The 22,504-nt window shown below is 42.0% G+C and overlaps 3 protein-coding genes across 4 annotated transcripts; 1 reads left to right on the top strand and 2 right to left on the bottom strand.

Annotated features, from left to right (window-relative positions):
* Positions 1–27: 27 nt before the first annotated feature.
* Positions 28–10,646, bottom strand: fam50a (family with sequence similarity 50 member A). Its single transcript, XM_015968625.3, has 13 exons — positions 10,370–10,646; positions 9,818–9,902; positions 9,625–9,724; positions 8,782–8,924; positions 8,224–8,300; positions 7,206–7,272; positions 7,045–7,106; positions 6,853–6,929; positions 6,671–6,725; positions 6,498–6,546; positions 6,328–6,398; positions 3,178–3,288; positions 28–257 (listed from the first exon to the last, which is right to left on the bottom strand). The coding sequence occupies exons 1-13, from the start codon at positions 10,478–10,480 to the stop codon at positions 249–251; spliced, it is 1,017 nt and encodes a 338-aa protein (XP_015824111.1). The 5' UTR covers positions 10,481–10,646; the 3' UTR covers positions 28–248.
* Positions 10,647–12,666: 2,020 nt separating this feature from the next.
* Positions 12,667–14,182, top strand: LOC107391350 (glutathione S-transferase). The gene is made up of 7 exons (XM_015968626.3): positions 12,667–12,770; positions 12,844–12,964; positions 13,047–13,098; positions 13,276–13,408; positions 13,491–13,626; positions 13,705–13,830; positions 13,907–14,182. The coding sequence occupies exons 2-7, from the start codon at positions 12,878–12,880 to the stop codon at positions 14,042–14,044; spliced, it is 672 nt and encodes a 223-aa protein (XP_015824112.1). The 5' UTR covers positions 12,667–12,770; positions 12,844–12,877; the 3' UTR covers positions 14,045–14,182.
* Positions 14,183–17,401: 3,219 nt separating this feature from the next.
* On the bottom strand, positions 17,402–20,521 carry cav4b (caveolin 4b). 2 transcript variants are annotated; one of them, XM_015968627.3, is made up of 4 exons: positions 20,345–20,521; positions 19,831–20,060; positions 17,883–18,070; positions 17,402–17,782 (listed from the first exon to the last, which is right to left on the bottom strand). In XM_015968627.3, the coding sequence occupies exons 2-4, from the start codon at positions 20,053–20,055 to the stop codon at positions 17,599–17,601; spliced, it is 597 nt and encodes a 198-aa protein (XP_015824113.1). In that variant the 5' UTR covers positions 20,056–20,060; positions 20,345–20,521; the 3' UTR covers positions 17,402–17,598. The 2 variants fall into 2 exon arrangements, with proteins under 2 accessions (XP_015824113.1, XP_015824116.1); XM_015968630.3 differs by having other exon boundaries at positions 19,831–20,057; positions 20,345–20,482.
* Positions 20,522–22,504: the final 1,983 nt, after the last annotated feature.

Here is a 22,504-nt window from a genome sequence, read left to right as displayed (position 1 = left end):
AGCAAAAAAAAACCATCAATCAGCATCCAGGATGTCAGTCGTGTTTATTACACACAGATGTTCCAACAGTTATTATGATCTAAGAGCCAGTCGTTTACAGGAGGGTCGAGTCGTACTTCAGAGGGGGAAGACAGTACTGCAAATACAAAAAGCTCAATATTTCTGTCTGTCAAATCTTAACAAAGCACGATTAAAAGAGGAGGGAAACCAAACAAACGGATCAAGACTCCAGGGTCAGATTGTGACGATCACCGGATCTGGAAAAGAAAAGGAAAAGCATGAAATACTTTGTGTCCGAGCTTTTAGCAGCTTCCTGAGAATCTTGTGTCACACGTTAGGTTATGCATCAAAACAGGTTTTTATATCTGTATCTTTGTTGATCCAATCAGTGTGTGTTAGCGGTTATTTTCTCAAGTTCGTTCATTAAGATACAACAAGACGTGCTGCTGCTTTAAGAATAATCTGCATAAAAGCAACAGCCTATGTTGTGCTACACAGGATTGCTTATGCATGCCGTCATTAAATAGCAGCACCTGTTAAAATAACCGCTCCGCTAATAACATTTAAGATGTTGCAGTTGAAAAGAGTTCTATAACAATGTTTGTAGAAACTGTTCTCTTAGCCTCTCTTAGGGCTGGGCGATGTGGCCTAAAATCCATATCACGACATGTTGAGCATTTCACCTCAATAACGATAAATGGACAATAACTACAGGCATGTGCAGAAACAAAAGTTGTCCACTAGATGGGGCTGTCACGTGTATTACAATTTTACGTGACTTAAAGGGACATGAATGTTACCAACCTACACACATCTTTTCATTTTTTTAATATCAAATTTATTGACATGGAAAAAAAATTCTCGATTAGAGTCACAAATTTTGATAACGATAAATTTTCGATTTATCGCCCAGCCCTAGCTTCTCTGTATGGTATGGAATTTTGTTGGGGCTCAAAACGGCCCACGAGCCCTGATAAATGACCAGGCACTACCCAATAATAAAACCCTACAACGGAAGACTGGTTTACTCCGCCCACTCAGTCAAAACATGAATTTTTAAATCAGCTGCGTGCTGATTGGCCGGGTTTTAACCTGATGGCTCTATGAGTGCCCGAAGCTAGAAACTTTGCGTACATCCGTTTACTGAATCCTGAAAGTCTGGATGCTCCCAGTAGATCCTGGAATGTAACGCGTTCAACAAGGACTTTAGCAGTAGCTCTTGCTAGCATTAGCATGGGCTAGCATTAGTTATGATAAATGACCTGCGCTTGCACAGTGCCTTTCAGAGTCAGAGAACTCCAAAGAGCTTTCCACTACACTGTACCATTCATCCATTCACACCCTGATGTCGAGGAGGTATGACGTAGCCACAGCTTCCCTGTGGAGCACTGACAAAGATGAGGCTGCCGAGCACAGGCACAAGCATGCAAGATGGGTAAAGTGTCTTGCCCAAGGACACAACAGCAGCAATCACTGTCTGGAGCCAGGACTGATCATACAACCCACCAATTACTGGACAACACACTCTACCTCCAGAGCTACTGCTGTCCCAAAGGTGTAGCGTGGGCTATCGTTAGCAGTAGCTCATACTAGCATTAGCAGTAGCTCAGGCTAGCATGTCTATGCTATTGTGTTAAATCGGCTTTTCCCAGAACTGACCATTTTTTGTGTCATTACAAATAGTAAATGGCCTGTATTTAATAAAGCAAATTCAAGAGTCCAAGACCCCCCAATATGCTTTACAACATAATCAGCAATTCACCCACGCACACACACATTCACATTCTGGTGGTGATGAGTATCTTGCCCAAGGACACAACAACAGCAACAGACTAAATGGGGCTCAAACCTGCAACCTTACAATTACAGGGCGGATACTTAAAGGTTGGTTTATGCTTGACGCGTCTGCGAGGTTCACACGGCTCTGCGCGGCAAAATTACATCATTTTAACAACCACACCCCTCCACCGCGCCTCCGCACGGACCAAACTTTCCGCACCGCGCACCTAGGAAATTTTCTAACCACGCAGACGGTCGGACACGGAAAAACATGGCGGACCGGCAAGAACTAGTATGGCAGAGGTTCGTAAATACAGACATTTGTATGATTCAGCTCTCAGAGATCACCGTGATCAACATGTTGTTAATAATTCTTGGAGAGAAATAGCTCGCACTGTCGGAAAAGACGAGGACGCTGTTAAAAAATGCTGGAATGCCATGTTGTAAACAACAGTCATTTTTACTTCTACTATGGTGTAGTGTTGGGTGCATGCCGTAGAGCTCCATGCTGCCCCCTACAGTTTGGGAGAATATTGGCTCACCGCAGAGACAAGCCGCATGAACCATAAACGCTGCAAGTTGTGAAGCGTGTTCCATCTGCGAGCCGCATCACCGCGCGGAAAGTAAAGGCGTCAAGCATAAACCAAGCCTAACTCCTCTGCCACCATCGTCCCAAGTCTCCTTCACGTAGGAAAGCGGGTCAGAAACAGACTTTTTTGGTACATTAGACACCTCAAACTGCTGATATTCAACAACAAAGTTGTTTTTATTCTAGAACCCCTTTAATGGGCCAGTCAAAACAGGTAAGGTTCATTTGAGGTTTTATTTGTATTTTTGGGAATGTAGTTTAAATGTTTTTACAAGGTTACTTAAACTTTACTCATCATCTGCCACGACAATAAATCTCCATATCAACTTTCTGCTATTATGGCTTCATTTGGCACACATTCGTTTTCTTAGCGGTAGTAATTCACTTCATGAAGAGAACCTTTTGAGGTTGCTGTAGGATTTATTGTAGCACACTTTGTGTTGAGGTGCATCAATCTAAGAGATCAATAATCACGACAGCTTTCATTCATGCCTGTGCACGTCAGAGTCAGCAGCTTCCATCTGAAACAGATTCCTTCTGCACCCTGAGATGTTTAGGTCACTAGTGTGGATGGTGCAGTCAAAACCAGGTGCACAAAAATTACAAACGTGCCGTCAGAGTTCTGATCAAACACCACAAAGCTTTTCCAGGAAGCATCCAGATGTTGCTCATGAACAAACTCATACAAAACGCTGATTATGGGATGAGTTCACTTCGGTACGGATTCTCCTACATTTGGAGCTTATCCGACAAACATCCATCTACGTCACTGAAATAACTCAATATGAAAGGAGGCTGGCGCTCCTTACCGTATATTTATCCCACTTCTTTTCAGGATCGTACGGCTCCCAGCGACTTGCAGGAAAGATGTGTTTGTTCTTCTCGTACCAGCTCCTCAGGACCACCTTACCTGCGTGAGACTTTAGCCAAAAGAAAACAGCAGCTTAAAGAACTATTTGACTTTAAACAAAAAGTTCAACAAAAGTATCAAGAAGCAGTGAAGGCTTTAAAGTGTCAGTGCCTTTCTTCTGCTATCTCTACTAACGTCACCCTCCCAGGACTCTGCTCTACACCGTAGACTCCGTTTTAAACCCCGGCTCTGCCGCTCCCGAACACGCGTCGGGTACAGTTTGTGAACTTCTTTACTGATAAAGTGAAATCAGTCTTCTCTTCTTTACACTCTGCTACATTTAATGAGTTTTTACCAGTTTCTCTAACTGCACCGGTACAAAAACCGAAACCCACGGTGATCCTCTGGAAGAAAACATATAGAAGAAAATATCATTTCTATAGCGCCTCTCAACATAAAAATCACGAGGCGCTTCACAAAAACAAAAAAGTAAAAATATAAAAAAGCATTTAGAAAATGTTTAAAAATATATTTAAATGAGCAAAAAAAATGCTTTATCTGGCTCATCCCTACTCGACAGCTCGTTAATTTTCCGGTAAGCCAGGTAACCTCCAAGGCCAAAAAGCAGGAAACCTGACACCAACACCACGAATATCCAGACGTCTTCAGAATCCTCTACAGACAGTTGAGAGAGGCAGATCAGATTCCACTGTTTTTAGGAGTCCATGATATACCCAGCTGGCTCTGTCCCAGAGGGGCATCCAGGAGCCCCTTCTCTCGTTCTCATCGTTGAAAAAAATGTGTCAATCGCGTTGAGACCAACTGACGCCTTCTCCCGTCCTCGGTCCTGAGGAGGCCGAAAAGTTTCCGTGGGTCCATTTTTAATAATTTCAGTTTCCAGTTTTCCAGAAAAAAATGTAGAAGCGCCGTACACCCAGAGACAGACAAAGATCCTTGGGATAAGATAGGGAGGAGGGAAAAAGCATCTGTACTCTCCAAGAGCCGGAAGAAGTACTTTGGTGTACCCCAAGGATCTATCCTAGGCCCTATTCTTTTTTTCACTTTGCATATTGTCACTTGAAACGTCATTAAAAGACAAATTGTCTTACCATTACTCTGCTGATGACATCCAAATTAAACTACCAGTAAATTCCAGTGACGGTGAGACAATATCTTCCCTTTTACTTGGGACGAAACAGTTGTGGTAGTCAGAAAACTTCTTACACCCCAAAAACAAAACTGAATGCATTTTTTCCCCTCACCAAATATGCAGAACATCACACTGTGGGATTGCGGCTCTCTAGCTCCAAGTTTTTAACATCAGGTCAGAAATGTTGGTGTCATTTTTGAAACCAGCCAGAAATTTGACAAGCAGATTGATTTGGTTGTCGAGACTAGCTTCTTCCAGCTCAGAATTTTGGCTGGAGTAAAACCATTCCTAAGTCGCTGCGACCTACTAAAAGCCAAACCTGCTTTCACCCGCTCCCGTTCGGGCTACTGCAAAACTTTACCTACGAGTTGACCACAAAAACATCTTTCCAGGTTGTAACTAGTTCAAATGCCGCTGCATGTCTGCCTACCAACACCCTTAGGCCAGTTCTCTCATCACGTCTTGAGCTCCCTGTTAAACTTAGGATTAGCTTCAGGATGATAATGTTTGAGTTTAAAGGCATTCATGGTCTCGCCCCTTCATACATCCGTGACAAGTCTCTCATGGCAGAAACATGGTGGAGAAACGATATCTTCAAGTCAGTTTTATTACGTGTTCCCAGATGTAAATACAGGCAGTGGGGCAATCGTCCAAAGCTGTGGAACCAACTACTGACGTTACAACCGGACTAAACACACACCTCTTTCTCAGGAGTGTTGTAATCTGTATTGGATCATGTGCTCTTGATTTTAGCATTTTTTATTTGTTTTTTATTGCTGTTTTTACAGTGTGTTTTAATGTTTTACTTGCCCTTAATTCCATTTTTTGGTCACCCTCTGGGTAGTGTAAAGCGCTATATTAACAGAGAAATGTGTTACTCTGTGCGTTCTTCCCGTTTATTCTAAAACTGAATATTTCTGAGCTTTATGATGACGCTAATTTAAGCAACAAGACGCTTTGGTTTGATCTGAATTTGACTTTGTATTGAAAAAAAGAGAAACTTCTATTTAGTTTATGTAATTAAAAAATGTGTCACCTGTGCTGAACTCTAAGTACACATACAGGTTTTAAATCCTCGTGTTCAGATCACAGCACAACTTTTTTTTTATTTCTGGAGCGGCCATATTTAGTACTGAAAAAAAATGTGTTTACTTCCTTCTTCAGCAGCTGCAGCCTAGTAAACAAAACATAAGCCTGTTTGTCCTGCCGACTCTAGATCTACTATAAATCCACACAAAGTAGGACCTGAGCCATCCCTTCATTGCAACTCTCTAAATGGAAATAAAGCAGTAAACATATTTGATGGATGGATAATTCCAAAGTCTTAAACAGTAATCGGTGTGCTTTTGTGAAGCTCCGCTGTCGGGCTGAAGCTGGGAACGCAGCTGCTGGAAACAATCCCAAACATCAGAGAACCTCTTCTGGACTCTCCAGGTGAAGCTCGTTGGGTCGGATTACCTTCAAACCGAACTTCAGACTTCCCAAAAGGCTCTTTCTTTCTTTCTCACGAACCGCAAACCAGCGTAACGTTTCTCTGCCCTCCAGCAGAAGTAACCGGCACAGCAGCTGCAGCAGGACGGCGGTTTGGCGTAGTCGTCTTTGTTTAGAGGTGAAAAACTGGGACACTCCTCCCCCGCGGTTGTTCTCTCATATTTAAAACAGGTGGGAGGAGACGGCAGGACCTTTGTTCCCAGAAGGGTTTGATCAAATGGAAGGAATGAGTGTTAATGTCATTATGAATGCATGTAGCAGTTACACCTCCTGCACCAGAGGCTATGAACTCGGGTAAATTAGCATCCCGGTTTCTTTTTACTGATGCCAGTTTGCTCTTTGATTGATGTGCTGACAGAAAAGTCCACGCGTCACCGAGTAACGAGGAGAAAATGTACAGAAGAAAAACCCAAATGGAATCAGGGGCTCAGGTTTAAATCAGTATGATGTCACGGGTCATGTCCTCACCTCGTCTTTCTCCACGGTGGCGTCGTTCACCAGCCGGATATCGTCGTGGACGTCGAAGCTGAACAACGGTCCTGAGGAGGAGGCCGAAACGTTTCCGTGTGAAACACAAACACGTGCGCCAACACATCCATCGCTGCGTCGAGCGTGACGTTTGTCTGACGGTCACTTACCCGACTTTCCTCTGGCTTTGGTCACGATGAAGTCATAAAAACTGTGATGCTGAGAAACAAAAACACACGACAGGTTAAAGCAGCCCAGAGAGGCTAAAGGACAAAAACATCTGCTGGCAGATTTCATAACAAGTCAAGTCAAAACCATCGGTTTGGTTTTATTTGGCACCAACATGAGGGATGATCAGATCTTCTTTGATGTACATGAGTTGCTCCACGCCCGCAGACCTACAGAGAAGAGAATCAGCAGAAATAAACAAACTGTTGTTCTTACTGTGGTGCCTCGTGGTGGAGGGAGGTGCCTCGCTAGCCTGATCCTTAAACCTGAATATCACGACTTCCTGTCTGAACTCACCGGAGCTCACTGAAGTCCTTCCTGAGGACCTCCAGAGCCTTCTGCAGGAAGTTCTGGATGGTGTTCCCCTTCTTCATCTGCAGGAATAACGTGACCGTGATGCACATCCTTTTACAAAATCTAAAATGACTAATCCTGTGGATTAAGTGAATGTTTCCTGGACACAGCTCATCGCTACTTCTCGCCGTGTACCTTGACAGTTTTACGATGACCAGAACCATCCCAGTAACTGAAGGTGATTTCGATCTCCTCGTCTAGAGACAACAGAGCATCATCACGACAAAGGTGACAAACAGAAAAGGCGTTAATTACAGTAAAATCCTTGAAGCGTTAAATAAAATCCTGCAGCTCACTCTTGATCTTCTCCTGCTTCAGCTCCCACTCCTGTCGGAGCTCCTCTCTGAGGCGATTCTCCTCCTCCTGGACATCACAAAGGGAAAGAAACCATGTTTATGTTTCTGGATTAGCAGATTAACGCTGCACCACACCTGAGCCTGATCTGGACCTGACAAAAGACAGAACTGACGTAGTTATTACTGATCCAGGAGGCTAAAAAATGTCCTCAAACGGGAATGCGTGGGCGAAACTTTTATCTTTTAGTCAAAAACGTGAAAAAAAAAGATACAATAATAATAATAATAAAATAATAATAAAGATTCAGTTTAAATCATTCCTTGCTTCTGACTGAGGTTCTTGAGAATAAACGAAATTAAAGAAAAAAAGACATTTTTAAAAGAAAGAAAACAAAGAAAAAAGAAACAAGAAAGAAAAACCAAGATAAACTGGACAGAAATCACGTTAATCCTGGAAAAGATTAAGGCTAAACTGATTATTGTGTTTGATCAGCTGTTTATAATCCTATAATCTGTCAGGCTGCTTAACTAAAAGGTGATTATTCGTTTATGGATCACTTTGTCAGTTATTTCAGTGTTTTTTTCTTCTAAAGTTAAAAGATTATTTTATCCACATTTGAATTAAACCTGTTTGTAATCTCAGATTAAATTCACTTAAGCGTCTCAACACCAGAGGATCATTTACTAAATATTTAATTTATGATTTATCAAACAGAATCTGAGTGTCAGACGTCACTGATTTACTGAAATGTTCCTCTGGTTCGAACTGGGAACGCTGGTTTTCCGGTCGTGACCTTGATGGATCGGCAGGGTTCTATGCAGGAAAGCTAAGCAGAGGTTTAGTGAATTCTGAGCAACAAAAGCAGCAATGATGCCTGAAATGTGACTTTTTCTGTGAACACGCCCTCAGACTCGGGCTAGAAGCCTGAATTAACTCTAAGATCTTACAGACCAGATCATTAAATCCTCAGTTCTGCGCTTCTCGGGTGAATCAGAAGACCCTCCAGGTCGACCTCACCTCTCGGTCTCGGTCTGGGAGAAAACTCGTGTCCACATCTGGATTTTTCCCCAGCTTCTTTTTCTTAACAGGAACACCTGTGAGAAACGTGACCACATGACGTGTTAGTGGCGAGACCCAAGCATCAGCGATCAAACGGGTATTTTAGCTCATCACCTAAGTAAAAGTAGCAGGTTTCTCCTTTGTTACAATAACTAAAAATACTGTTGGGATTAAGAATCTTAAAAATACAACAAATCAGATTAAAAATTACAATGTCAGAAACAGGATATCAAAGTATAAATATAATTTTTTAACGATACCCACAAATTTGACAGTTAATCTTCATAGTTTTATTCAAACTAAATACAATAAAATAGGAGAAATGACTCTTAGTGATGAATTATTTTAACTCAGCAGGACATAAATGCTCGTCTGAATCACAACAGCTGATGAATTTAATGTGAAAAATTCTCTTTAGTGTAATAAAACCAAATAGAATCTGCATTAAAGTTGTTTTTATGGATAAACTCTGTTTTAAAGAGTAAAAGAACAAGAAAAAACAAGTCAAATTCTCACAATCCAAATCTTCATCTTCAGTTCTATCATCCTCCTCCTCCTCTTCTTCTTCCTCTTCTTCGTCATCAGGATTAAACGATAAACTGGCGATTTTCCTTTTCTGTTCCTCTTTTCTTTTCTTCTCTTTTTGTTTTTCCAGCTTGCTGAAAAAATAAATTAAAAAAAGCACAACTTTTAATTTATTATTGGGTGATGAGACTGAAAAAGAACCCGTTGCTTTATTTCAGAAGGTGGTGTGTTGTTGTTTTACTCTCGTTTCAAGGGGGAGGGGAAAGTGTCACGAAGTATAAAATATATTTTATTCATAATCATTTGTGGGCAATAAAATAAAACTGCTAAAATATTTGATCATGAAGTTAACGTTTAGTTTACTTCAGATAAGAAAACATGTAAATAAATATATAAATACATAACAATATAAACAGGTACATGACCTAAATAAAAATAAATAAAGAGGAACAAACAAGGTCTAAAAGTTGCAGTATTTTAAATCATAAACAGCTTTTATTCATCATCCTAGACAAATAAATATAATGAAACACAGTGTTGATGACAAAATTACAAAAACATAAAATTAACCCTTTATTTTAACCTCTGTACAGGGAGCCGATCACATGTGGAGGTTGGCAAGGTTAGCAAAAGGAATGATAAACCTGAGATGAAATAATAATGTTTATCTTAAGATAAACCAGAAGAGGCTGAAGCATCGCTGCTGACAAGGCCACTAAACTGTTTTTATTTCCCTCTGTGAATCTGTGTTCTGCTCTGTTTAAAGGTGCAGAACCAAAACGCTGACCAGATGTTTGGGCTATAGTCTGTAGTCATGGTAACGGGTCCACTCACAGCTGGAGCTCTTTGGATTGCTCTTTCTTGGCCAGCTGCTTCTCTCGTTCCTTCACCAGCGCCTCCTGTTTAGCTTTCATGTCATTCAGGGTCACCAAACCTGATGGAGGCAATTACAACAAAAGACAGATTAATACATGTACTAAATGACTAAATTTGGCTCCTTTCTATCTGATTCTTCTAAGATAATCACCAACTGTGCTGGACTTTAGCTCTGCCTCCACCGCATCGTAGTGAGCTGAAAACTTCTTATCGATGTTGGCTTTGACCATGTTATCCTGCAAAAAAAAAAAAAAAAAAAAAAAAACACAAAATCAGAAACAGTTTCTTTGATTTATTTATTATTATTTTTTGCCTGAGACTGTTGTTTCATTAATTTACTTGTTGGCAAAGATTACATCCTCATGTGTGTCTTGTTTCTCAGAAAATTTTTGAATTTTGAAATTAACAGAATAAATGCCCTTTCATTTATGTTTATTAGGTCAAAGAAGATAAATAACGTCAGATTATTTTAAAAAATGAACCACAGTTTAAGGTTAAATTGTATCAGATCAACTGGATAATCTAATTAAATCGAAGATTCACAAATAAACCACTTATTTTAGAAATGATCTCGTCTACAGGTTTTATGTGTTGGGGGACTATATTACCAAGTCTCCCCGGTATATAAGCCGTTATGAACACATGGACAAAAACGTTTCATAATGTTACTGAAGCGGTTTTTTAAACCTAAAGGGTTTCAAACCTCAGCTATCTTCTGTTTCAGCTGTTCAAGTTGCTCTCTTTCTTTCTCTCGCTTTTTCATCAGCTGCATGGCCCTGCCGGCCTCACTGGCAGCGCCTTTGTACTGCGCCATGTTGGTTCCTAAGTCTTCGCCGCTTCTTCAAATGTAAAAATAAAAAGGCAACAAATAAAAAGGTTTGAGTCTAAAACAAACTAAAGATCGCTCCAGAAATGTAAAGACGCAGCAGCTCCCGAACTACCATAACAAGAAAAATGGCGACGGCGCAAGGCATTCTGGGTAGTTACGTATTACGTAAGACGTTTCCGGGACTTTTTTTTTTGTCTGAAACTTTATTCCAAAAAAGAGTTTACGAAAATGACAAACGTCTTTTCTCAAATGTGATTTTAAAAAGTGGCCGCACAAAAAAAACCTGCGTTCTTTGTAACGGGTTTCCTTTCAATCGTGTTCGCTGGAACGCATAAAATTCATGTAGATAATTCGATCAATGCGTATGTTGCTAAAATCCGTCTCTACTTCAACCGTAAATAATCGTTAAAACAAGCTAAGAAATATTTTACTCGTGATTTTTTTAAACAGACTTTATTAGTGAAAATGGTTAGCTTACATAGAATCGAAGTATTAAGCACAACAATACAAGCAAACTAACAAAGGGGCCAAAGTGATAAAACCGTGTTTAAAAGATAAGAATGCAGATATTAGAAGGAATAGAGAGGGGGAAGTGTGTTAGTTGTACAAGTCGTAATCTTCAAGTAGGGTTTTATAGCTTTTAAATTTCCTGAGATTTTAATAGAATCAGCATTTTTTTTATTCACAGATGAAGACAGATAAAAAAATGTATATTTTTATTTGTGAATATAATATTTAGCTGAAATAAAAATTAGGTTCAGTATGTCGTCTCTATCACTCTCTTTGTCTTCAAATAATCCAAAAATAACATGTTTCAAGCAGAAGGAGACATCAGGAAGAACCTTTAGCTAAAGAAGATCTAAGACATGAGACCAAAATTTTGAAGTATTTGTACAGGTCCAGAATAGGTGAGTAAAGGTTTCAGGATGATTGTTGCAGAAGAACAGCAGGTGTCAATGTCCTTTTTAAATCTTTGGGAAATAAAATGTTTAACAGGGTAACAGTTATGAAATATTTTAAAAGAAACTTCTCTAATTTTATTAGTTAAAATATATATATGGGGTTTACTCGTGATTCTTATCACCAAAACTGATAATAAGTCAGGTTCCTATTGGTCCAAAACCCACCAATCTGAGATATTTTCCCCGCGGCCGTTGTTTGGAATCGTAGGATGTCCAAGGAAGGTCCCGCATTTCTCGCCTCTGATTGGCTGGAAGGGCTCTCCTACGATTGGCTATTTCATGTAAGAGGAACCCGTCTTCCCTCTCCGCAGGGATTTTAAGTTTACAGCCAGATCTTCCGGAGTTTTGAGAAGAATATTTGAACTCATCACTATAATAATCATTCTGTCCTGTTTTGCAACATTCCAGTTGCAGTTTCTTTCAAATAAAGAACCCGAAAAACTCAAATATGAACTTGTAATAAATCTTATGCATTTATCACACTGTTTGACTTTATATCATACTGCATGGTGGCGCACTGTTGCCTCGCAGCGAGATGGTTGCAGGTTCAAAACTCGGCTGTAGCCTTTCTGCATGCGTGGGTTTCCTCCGGGTACTCCGGCTTTCCCTACAGATCACTACATGCCCTACAAGTTAAATATTGTACGTCGCTTTGGATAAAAGTGTCTGCCAAATAAATAAACATGAACATATCTGTTGGCCCTTAAGCACTGGGGTAATCTTATTACAATCTATCTTATGTCTTCACTTCTTGTGACACACCTCTCATCATTCGTGCAAAGGTTGTATTTAGACCGAGTTTTCATGAATCTACAGTAGAAGAGAAACAGCTGCACACGGCAAAAGAGGGCAGTTTATTATATTTTATGCCCGGGTGACGCACAAAGATTTTTTTTAAATAAAAGAAACCTTAAAAACACTATTTTGCAAAAAAGGACTGAATGGTCCTTACAGCGCCAAGTTTTCATTTCTTTATAAAACTCCCCAAAAAGCTTTCTGTTGGTGGCAGGAGGCCAGTCTGCTCTTAGCGAGGGAAGACTACTGGCAAGCCAGACTAAATAAATATAGTACTTTGCAAGGCCAGATTTTTGTCTAGTTCACTAGGCAGACGGTTTACTGCTGCCAAATGAAATTGCCAATCGTAGTGGAGCCATTCTAGCCAATCAGAGGCAAGAAAGGCTGGATCTTCCTTGGGCATTCTACGATTCCAAATGAAGCTCCCCGCGGCGTTCCCAGGCCCCCCTCTGTGCCAACATTACATAACAACCTTCTGACTGGGGACGTCAGGCAGAAACTCTCCGCTAAGTTTACAGGTATAAACTATGTGTTTGCTTTCCTTTTCATCCAAAAGTGGTGTTTTTTATGCATTTTAACTTTTCCCCAAAGTTTTCAGAGTTTGACCTCCAAAAGCCCAACAGCCATGTCTGAGAAAGTTATTCTGCACTATTTCAACGCCAGAGGGAAAATGGAGTCAATCCGTTGGCTTCTGACAGTTGCAGAAGTGGAGGTGAGTGAAGATAGCAAGCTGTGCAGACTTTCCTTACCTGTCATGTGAACTAAATGTAATTCAGTGTTATTTATGATCACAGTTTGATGAGGTTTACCTGACAACCAGAGATCAGTACCTGAAACTTCTGGACGGTGAGTGTTTTCAGAGAAATGTTCACGGTGGGCGGGCTTCTCTGCGCCTGGTGCCAAGTTTACAGTTTCAGGTTCAACCTGTTGGTTTATTTATTTTTATGGCCTGCAAGATAAGGTCATGTGAGTCTGTAGTAGTGGGAGTCACCGTGGCTCTCTGGTGCTGTGATTTCTCTGCAGATGGGTCGCTCATGTTCCAACAGGTCCCCATGGTGGAGATCGATGGCATGAAGCTTGTGCAGACAAAGGCGATCCTGCATTACATTGCAGAGAAGTACAGCCTCTATGGAAAAGACATCAAAGAGCGTGTCATGTGTGTTCCAGATCTGCCTTTTGTAATGATGGCAGTTTCTGTTCTCATGAGTGTTCATGAATTAACAATAATTCTTATTTAGGATCAACATGTACTCAGAGGGACTGATGGATCTCATGGAAATGATCATGATTCATGCCTTTGTCTCGGGCACCAAAGCTAAACTCGACGACATCCTAACTAAAGCAAAAGAGCGCTACCTGCCGGTGTATGAAAAGGTAAAACGGAAGAACATTTCTATATTAGATTAAAAAGTTACTCATTTCAGCTGAAACTGTGTTTGGAAACTGAATCAGGCGCTGAGTGGACCCGTTTACCTGGTGGGAGGTAAGCTAAGCCTGGCAGACGTGCAGCTGCTGGAATGCACTTTGATGCTTGAGGAGAAGTTCCCTGCAATCCTCGCGGACTTTCCCAACACCAAGGTAAGCCTGCCACGTGCCACAGTCCCACTCAAGCTGCTACTGCTTAGTTTAAGGTCTTCTCTGGGTTTGTGTCCAGGCCTTCCAGGGGAGGATGAGCCAAATTCCTTCCATCAGCAGGTTCCTGCAGCCGGGCAGCAAGAGGAAGCCGCAGCCAGACGAAAAGATAAAAAAGACGGTCATGGAAGTGTTTAACCTCACAAACCTAAATCTGTAATTTCTCCAAGAAGATCTAAGACAGGGGCTGGCAATCCCAGTCCTCGAGGGCCGCTGTCCAGCAGGTTTTACTTGTTTCTCTGCTTAAACACACCTGGTTTGAATCTACTAGTGATTAACAGGCTGCTGCAGAGCCTGATGAGCTGCTGAACAGGTGATTAATCCAGAAATCAGGTGTGTTGGGGCAGGTAAACAACTAAAACATGCTGGATAGCGGCCCTCGAGGACCAGGATTGCCCACCCCTGATCTAAGACATTCCTCACATTTATAGTGATTTCCTAAAGCAGCCATGGCTGCATTAACACGGGTCCAGCACAAAACAACTAATCATGTGTAGCATGCTGTTTTCTAACGTCACTACTGAGGAAACATCTGAAACCTCTTTTGGACGTTTTGCATAACAACAAACACGCGTTTTTTAATCACACCGTTATTGAAATTGTCATTCATTAAAAACATCTCAGATGTGTTAACCAGTCGTACAACCTATCTCTAAGACGTGCAAAATAAAATGTATTCTTGTTTCTTTGTTTGGTTTGATTGAGCAGAATCCACGGGAAAACAAACTTTTAATTAAATATTAAAAGAGGTTAAACGAGATTTCAGTTGAAGTGTAATCCAGCGACCATCTTTGAGCTTTTCTCTTGTCATCCAGAGAGAATGGCTGCAGCATTGCAGACCCAGGCCAGTAGATTTTCCACAAGAAAGCTGTGACAAAGAACTCCACATTCATGCACACAATCCATCCATTTTCGTCTGCTTATTCAAAGTCGGGTCGCGGAGGCGGCAGCCTAAGCAGAGAGGCCCAGACTTCCCTTTCCCAAGCCACTTGGGCCAGCTCCTCTGGGGAATCCCAAGGCGTTCCCTGACATAGTCCCTCCAGCGTGTCCTGGCTCTTCCTTTAAGACTCCTCCTGGTTGGACGTGGCTGGAAAAGCTCTCCAGGAAGCATCCTAACTAGATTCCCGAGCCACCTCAACTGGCTCCTCTTGATGTGGAGGAGCAGCGGGTCTACTCCGAGCCCCTCCCAGATGATCGAGCTTCTCATCCTATCTCTAAGGGAGAGCGCAGCCACTCTGCGGAGAAAACTAATCTTGTTCATTCGGTCACTCTCCAAAGCTCGTGACCACAGGTGAGGGTAGGAACATAGTAGATCAACCGGTAAATCGAGAGCTTTCCCTTCCGGCTCAGCTCTCTCTTCACCACGACAGACCGGTCCAACGTCTGCATCTCTGCAGACGCAGCACCAATCCACCTGTCGATCTCGTGCTCCAGCTTTCCCTCGCTCGAGAACAAGACCCTCAGATACTCAAACTCCTTCACTATGTACACAATAACTTACAAAAACCAGACAATTTAACAAGCAGTCCAGTTCAACTCAGAAGACTTTGGTCTCAAGTTTTCATAACATGCATAAAAAACTGGGTTCAACCACAGATTTCACTTTTCAAACATTTCTCGTTGATCTTTAACAAAGTAAGGATGTGTTAAACTAGCTGCAGTAACCTGCATTGACCACTGAGTGTCACTGTTAAACTTCAGTTACATAAACAGAACAAAACAACAAACATCCACGAATAGATTGAAACTTGGCATCCCTCAAACAATTCCAGACTCAATATGTCTTTATAAAAACATCTGTCTAATTATGGATTTATTTAATTACAATTTTTTCATTAAAGCTCAAGGATTTATTTTTAGATTTCTGTAAGGATAACTTTCTGATTCGGTTTGTAGAAAATTTGCTTTAGTGCCTTTTCACAGATGGAAAAATGAAGCAAATTAAGAAAAGAACACTTTGTCTACTGTGACGCATGGAGGAGGCTCTGTTATGTTCTGGGCTGCTTTGCTGCACATGGTGTCTTGAATCTGTGCAGGGTACAATGAAATCTAAAGACCATCAAGGGATTCTAGAGAGAAATGTGCTGGCCAGAGTCTGAAAGCTTGGTCTCAGTTAGAGGTCATGGGTCTTGCAACGGGACAATGAACCAAAACACAGAGCTAAAAACACCCAGGAACGGCAAAGAGGAAAATACCAGACTATTCTAAAGTGGCCTTCTATGAGCCCTGACCTGACCTCAATCCTATTGAACATCTTTGGAAGGAGCTGAAACGTCCCGTCTGGAAAAGGCGCCCTTCAACCTGAGACAACTGGAGCAGTTTGCTCTTGACGAGTGGGCCAAAATACCTGCTGAGAGGTGCACAACTCAATTACAGGAACTGTTCGATTGCAGTGATTGCCTCAAAAGGCTGTGCAACAAAATATTATGAGTTTATTTATTTAAATAATTTTGTTGAAGCATGGTTGAAAAGCAACATCTGGCTTTCATTACATTTCATGGAATTTGTATCTATTATTAATTTAGTCAGATTCAAGTAATTTTTGTGACCATTGTGGGTTTCTCTTTCATTCATTGAAGAGTACCAACAAGTTAGTCCATGTCTGTAAATGTACCATACCATTCCATACCATACCATACCATACCACACCATAGTTTATTTATATAGCACGTTTAAAACGCAGCATGGGAGCTGCCCAAAGTGCTGCACAGGCTAAACCAAAACACGACCAATCCAAGCAACTAAAATAGAAGGTTAAAACACTGATCTAAAGCAGATAAAACATGATCAATACTAAGAACATAATAAAACACCAAAATGAGTCACTGTCTAAAAGCCACATCATAGAAGTCGGTCTTTAAACTAGATTTAAAAATCGCCAATGATGGAGCCTGCCGAACTACGATGGGTAGAGAATTCCGCAGGTTTGGGGCAGCATGCACAAATGCTCGTTCACCCCGCGATTTGTATCGCATCTGGGGCGTGCACAGCAGCAGGAGGTCAGCCGACCTCAACGTGCGCGTGGGCACATAGGGAGTGAGCAGGTCAGAGAGATAGGGAGGTGCCAGGTCGTTGAGTGCTTTAAAGTCAAAAGTCGATAACAAACTGTACTCTGAAAATGACAGGGAGCCAGTGAAGATGTGCCAGGACAGGGGTAATATGGCTACGTCGGTGTGTAGTCGTCAAGAACCTGGCAGCAGCGTTCTGGACGACCTGCAGACGATTCAGGGCAGAGACCGGAGCACCAACTAGGAGGGCGTTTGCGTAGTCCAGGCGAGAGGTAATGAAAGCATGGATGACTGACTCCAAATGCCTCCGTTTCAGGATTTGTCTGAGGCGAGTCAGGCGGCGAAGCTGATAAAAGCAAGACCTCACTATGGAGTTTATCTGTTGGGCCACTGAGAGTTTCCATAGCTTGTTCTGTAGATAACAGCTGTTATAGAGAATCCACAGAACAGACGATGGGTTTGGAACATTATTTGGCAAGTTAGAAAATAATAAGTAAACAAACAAACAATGCATATGTTGCAGTTTTAATTATCATTTTGTTGGCTTCATACAGCTGGCACCAATTCCAAACTTAATAAGAGACATGAAAAGAAATGATACATGCAAGATTCAATAAAAAATACTTTCAAGCCACACTCGCATAAATGAGCTTGTTTCACGGTTTTGTTATAATTTCCACCCAAGATGCTTTGATCTAACTTTATTTTACACCGTGTCTTTTTCTCTCTTGTGAATGAAGTCTTTGTTTGATAGCAAGATGGAGATCTGAGAGCAGCAAAGAGCGAGGGACATGCAGAAGGGAGCCACGAAGACGTTCACGGCACATATGAACACGGACCGCAAGCAGGGGAGGAAAGTGTTACTGAGCTGTACACAAGGGACCAGGAACCTGGAGAGATAAACGAGAAACACGAGGGGAAAACATAAATCACAGTAAGGTTGCAAATCAGTGACCGTCAGCCATAGGAATTGGAAAGGAACACTTGTACCAGACACGTAAGCAGGCTAGAAGAGCCAGGATGAAGCCACACAGGAACGCCAGGGGAACAGCAAACAGCAAGGAGAGGCAGCGGTACGTCCAGATACGAGTCTTCTCAAAGCCGACCAGACTGTAAATCCAAACTCCATCCATGCTGTACGGTGTGGTAGGCTCAGCCAGGACGTCACTGACCTCCACCTACAGCAAAGAGGAAGGAGGAACAGTTTTCTACGTCTTAATTAAGGACATTTTCATCACTTCTGCCACTATTGCTAACAACGAACATCCTACACGTTTCGTTTAGTTGTTTCCGTGCTCCAACACAGCTGATTCGGTGGTTGAAACGCTTGTTCACCATGTCCTCAAACTCTGCAGGAACCCGTCAATCACAAGTAGTCACAAAAACTGGAAGAGAGAAAAGTTGCATTTCCCACCTCATCCGCTAGGAGCTGGCTCCAAAATGACTCCCATGTTAAAAGAAAATCTTCACAGCAGAAATAAATGTGCCACAGCCTGGTACAAAACACTTTTTAGGGTTACGGTGACTCTGTAATTCATCCATTTACGTCCATTTAAATGCTTGAAATCATGAATAATTAGCAGAGGTGTGGACTCGAGTCACATGACTTGGACTTGAGTCGGACTGGAGTCATTATTTTAATGACTTCTGACTTGACTTGATAAAATCTATAAAGACTTGCGACTTGACTCAGACTTGCATCTGTTGACTTGATGATGGCATGAGCAGATTTGATATTTTAGCACAAAGTGGCACGACATGGACAAAAATCATGGGTTTGATGTTGTACCGCTAACTGCAGCAGCACTTTCTGCTTGTTTGAGCAACCAAATGAAGCTTTAATTCTGCAATTTATTATCATTGTCATTAAATTTAAGTTGGACAGATGACTTGATTATGACTTGAAAATTCAAAGTTAAGAACTTGGAATCGACTTGGACGTCCACATCATTGACTTTGGACTTGACTTAGACTTGACTGGAAAGACTTGTGACTTACTTGTGACTTGCAAAGCAGTGGCTTGGTCACACCTCTGATAATTAGATTAGATTGACAGGTAGCATGATCCATCAGCGCTAGCGCTAGTGGATAAGTGAGCTAACCTAAGCTAACGGTGCTTTTAGCCAGGGTCCTGATTCAGAGCCTCCGGGTATGTGACAGAGCTTTGGAATATGACAAATGAAACAGATGTTTGCTAAAAATCTTTACTCAATGACAAGCTATTATTATTGAAATAAACTACAATGACTACAGCGGCCAAAATGAGTTTTCTCCGCAGAGTGGCTAGGCTCTCCCTTAGAGATAGGGTGAGAAGCTCGGTCATCCGGGAGGGGATCGGAGTAGATTCGCTGCTCCTTCACATCGAGAGGAGCCAGTTGAGGTGGCTCGGGAATCTGATCAGGATGCCTCCTGGACGCCTCCCTGGTGAGGTTTTTCCGGGCACGTCCAACCGGGAGGAGGCCTAAAGGTAGACCCAGTACACGGTGGAGGGACAATGTCTCTCATCTGTCCAGGGAACGCCTTAGGATTTGCCCGGAGGAGCTGGCCCAAGTGGCCGGGGAGTGGGAATTCTGGGCCTCTCGACTTAGGCTACTGTCCCCGCGACCCGACTCCGGATACGTGGATGAAAATGGATGGATGGATGGATGGATGGACTACAATGTTCAGCTGGTTTTAATTTCTCGAATCAGTAGAGTATTTGATGTAAATAAAAACCACATAGAACCAAGTATAGAGCTTTGAGGTACTCCAAATGAGACAGATTCTACTGAAATTGTGTGACTGTGTCAATTATGGTTTAATTCAATGTAAAATGTAGCAGGAAAAGTGCAAGAAAACTGGTGTTTATTAGGAACAATTCTGAGGCTGTTCTGTTATATTTAAGTAGCAAAAGCAATCTGACTCATGGAAATCACAGGATTTTAATGTGAAGGATCACCTTAAGGTGTTTGTTGATGCCAAATGGGTCTCTGTTGATGGGACAGGGTGGAGTGGATGGAGTAGATGGAGTGGGTTCTGCAGGAGGAGTTGGAGGTTTGGGAGTTGGAGTTGAAGCTTTAGAGGCAAACTCTGGAGGAGGAGGAGGTGGAGGTGTGCTTATCTGCTCTTCATCGCTGTCGTCTATCTTACACTCTACTAGGCAGTCATCACTCACCATCATCATGTCTGCTGAATAAAACAGAATTGTTCACTTGTTTTACTCACACGCGCACACACATGCACACCTAACCTCCAGGCAGATTGTAGTCGTGCAACGGCGAGTGGCGCCCCAACACCTGTTCTTCAGACCAGATCATACATACAAATAGCAGCTGTTGATTTTAAGAATATCTCTTTTTTAATTGCACAGTTCTTTCAGCAAGCCACTGACAGCTGCAAAAAATGCAACAAGGTCGTAGAAAAGGTGCCAAAATTTAGCGTTTTCATCTTGTTGAGTAAGTATACAGACTTACCTTAGTGAAAGATCTGTCTCAAGCTGATATCCGTGACAGGAGCGTTTGCACACACGTGTGAGGAATCTCGATGGAAAATGTCAATGAGAGTGAATGATCAGCTTCATCACAATGTCCCTGACAGCCTTTACACCACACACACACACACACACACACACACACACACACACACACACACACACACACACACACACACACACACACACACACACACACACGCACGCACGCACGCACGCACGCACGCACGCACGCACGCACACACACACACACACACACCAGCTATACTTGACCTAAAGTGTTAACGTGGTACCATACATCTCTCTCTGGTTTGGTTGGCTTGTGGGAAAGGGTTATTTTAAGAGAAGGAGTGGACGGGTCCAAAAGTTCACGTTACAGCGGGGGGTGCTGCGTTTAACACAGAAACTGAAACAATGTCGCACCCACCCACACATCCAGCATGAAACACGGCTAAGCAGTGCAAAACGTTACTGGTTTCTGAATTTTACTGAGGAATGTGGCTGATTTAATGATAATGGACACCAACTATGATAAAAATACGTATAACATCAACTTTCTCTAAGGACTTCTGTGTATTAGCACGGAGGTAAACTGTTGAGAAAAGACCTTTTGTGAGGGAATGCTAGATTTTTTTCTGTAGAAAATAACATTTTATGTTGTTCTTGGTGGCGTGCACCAAAAGCTGAACTGAACACAGCAACTGCAGCACTACGGATATAGAAAATTTTCCGCGGTGTAAGGGATATGAGTATTTTGGTCTGAGACACTGCGATGACTAAATATATCATTAATGAACCATTTGCATGCCTTACCCTTCCTGGAGAAGCCCCGTGTTGTGTTTTAAAACATCAAACATCTGTGACTGCTTTGCCATCTTTATTGTCTCCTTATTTATTCTTTGACCCACATAAACAGTTGAACACACTGAACTTTGTAACATCATCATTTGTAACAGTGATCCAAAATACCAAGGTGTTTAAGCAGAACCATGTAAAAACATAGACTTGTCCTAGTTTTCACGTGACCTGGGGAAATTACAGATGTAGAAAAATGATTTTGATGCTTTTGGAATCCAACTGCAAAATTCCAGAAGGACCGGTGGACCTTAAATAACAAAGGGGCCAAAACGAAAGGGAGAAAGAGACTAGAGTTTCAACCATGGCTCTAAGAAGACGCTGCAGGTTTCACAGTTTCAACCAGAGGAAATCTCCGATATGGGGACCAGTTTGGCTCTCGAGGCTTGGGGCACAGTTTCTAGCTGGAGCGTCCTGGTGAATTCTGTTGGGCTTGGAAGTTGGGAATGGCCTCTGAGTTGACCATTGTAGCAAAATGTGTAAAACAAATCTGAAAGAAATGGAACTGTACATTAGTCGTGGTTCAATAATTCTTGCATGGAGCTCCAGGGGTGGATCTAGAAGGGGGCAACTGCCTACCTAACTATCAGCCTTGACCCCCCCCCCCACCACCACCACCACCACCACCAGTATTTATGTTCTTAATATACACCCATCCACTTTTTTTATTAATTTCCGTTTACATATGGAGCATGGGTGTCCAAACTTTTCAAAACGAGGGCCAAGATCATCAAGTTAAAAGTCCTTGCTGGCCAAAGCAAAATTTTTTATTTAACTCATTCACTGCCAATGACGACTAAAGTCGTCATTTGCATTTTTTTTACTGTGTGGACATCGGAACGAGCCCCCACACCGTGAGAACAAACATCTCAGCTCCAAAGCCAATCTTCATCCGCATACGCCACACGTCATGTGATCAGGAAGCAGAACATCCATGTGTTAGGAGATGGTTTTGGGCCGCTGCTTTAAAAAAAAGTGAGGCGCGAACCGGAAAAGCTTCTGTTGATCACAATTTATCAACGGTTTATGAAAGAACGGATAAAGCTCGAAACACGCAGATTCTTCCTGATGTAAGAGATGAGTCTCCGCTTTGTTTTGGTTGTTTTGGCGTTGACATCATCCTAGCGCGCAAGATTCTGTAACTCTTAAAAAACAGTAAAAACGGTGAGAACCGCTGGCAGAGAAGGCCTTTAACTCATTCGCCGCCAGCCGTTTTCTGATCGGTAAAGAGCAAGTCACCCCGAAATCAACTTTCCTTTGCTAATAAACTATATAAATGAGTGTCTAA

Source organism: Nothobranchius furzeri, chromosome 15 (genome assembly GCF_043380555.1).
Source record: "Nothobranchius furzeri strain GRZ-AD chromosome 15, NfurGRZ-RIMD1, whole genome shotgun sequence".
Classification (NCBI taxonomy): domain Eukaryota; kingdom Metazoa; phylum Chordata; class Actinopteri; order Cyprinodontiformes; family Nothobranchiidae; genus Nothobranchius; species Nothobranchius furzeri.
This window is presented reverse-complemented; position numbering and strand designations above follow the sequence as displayed.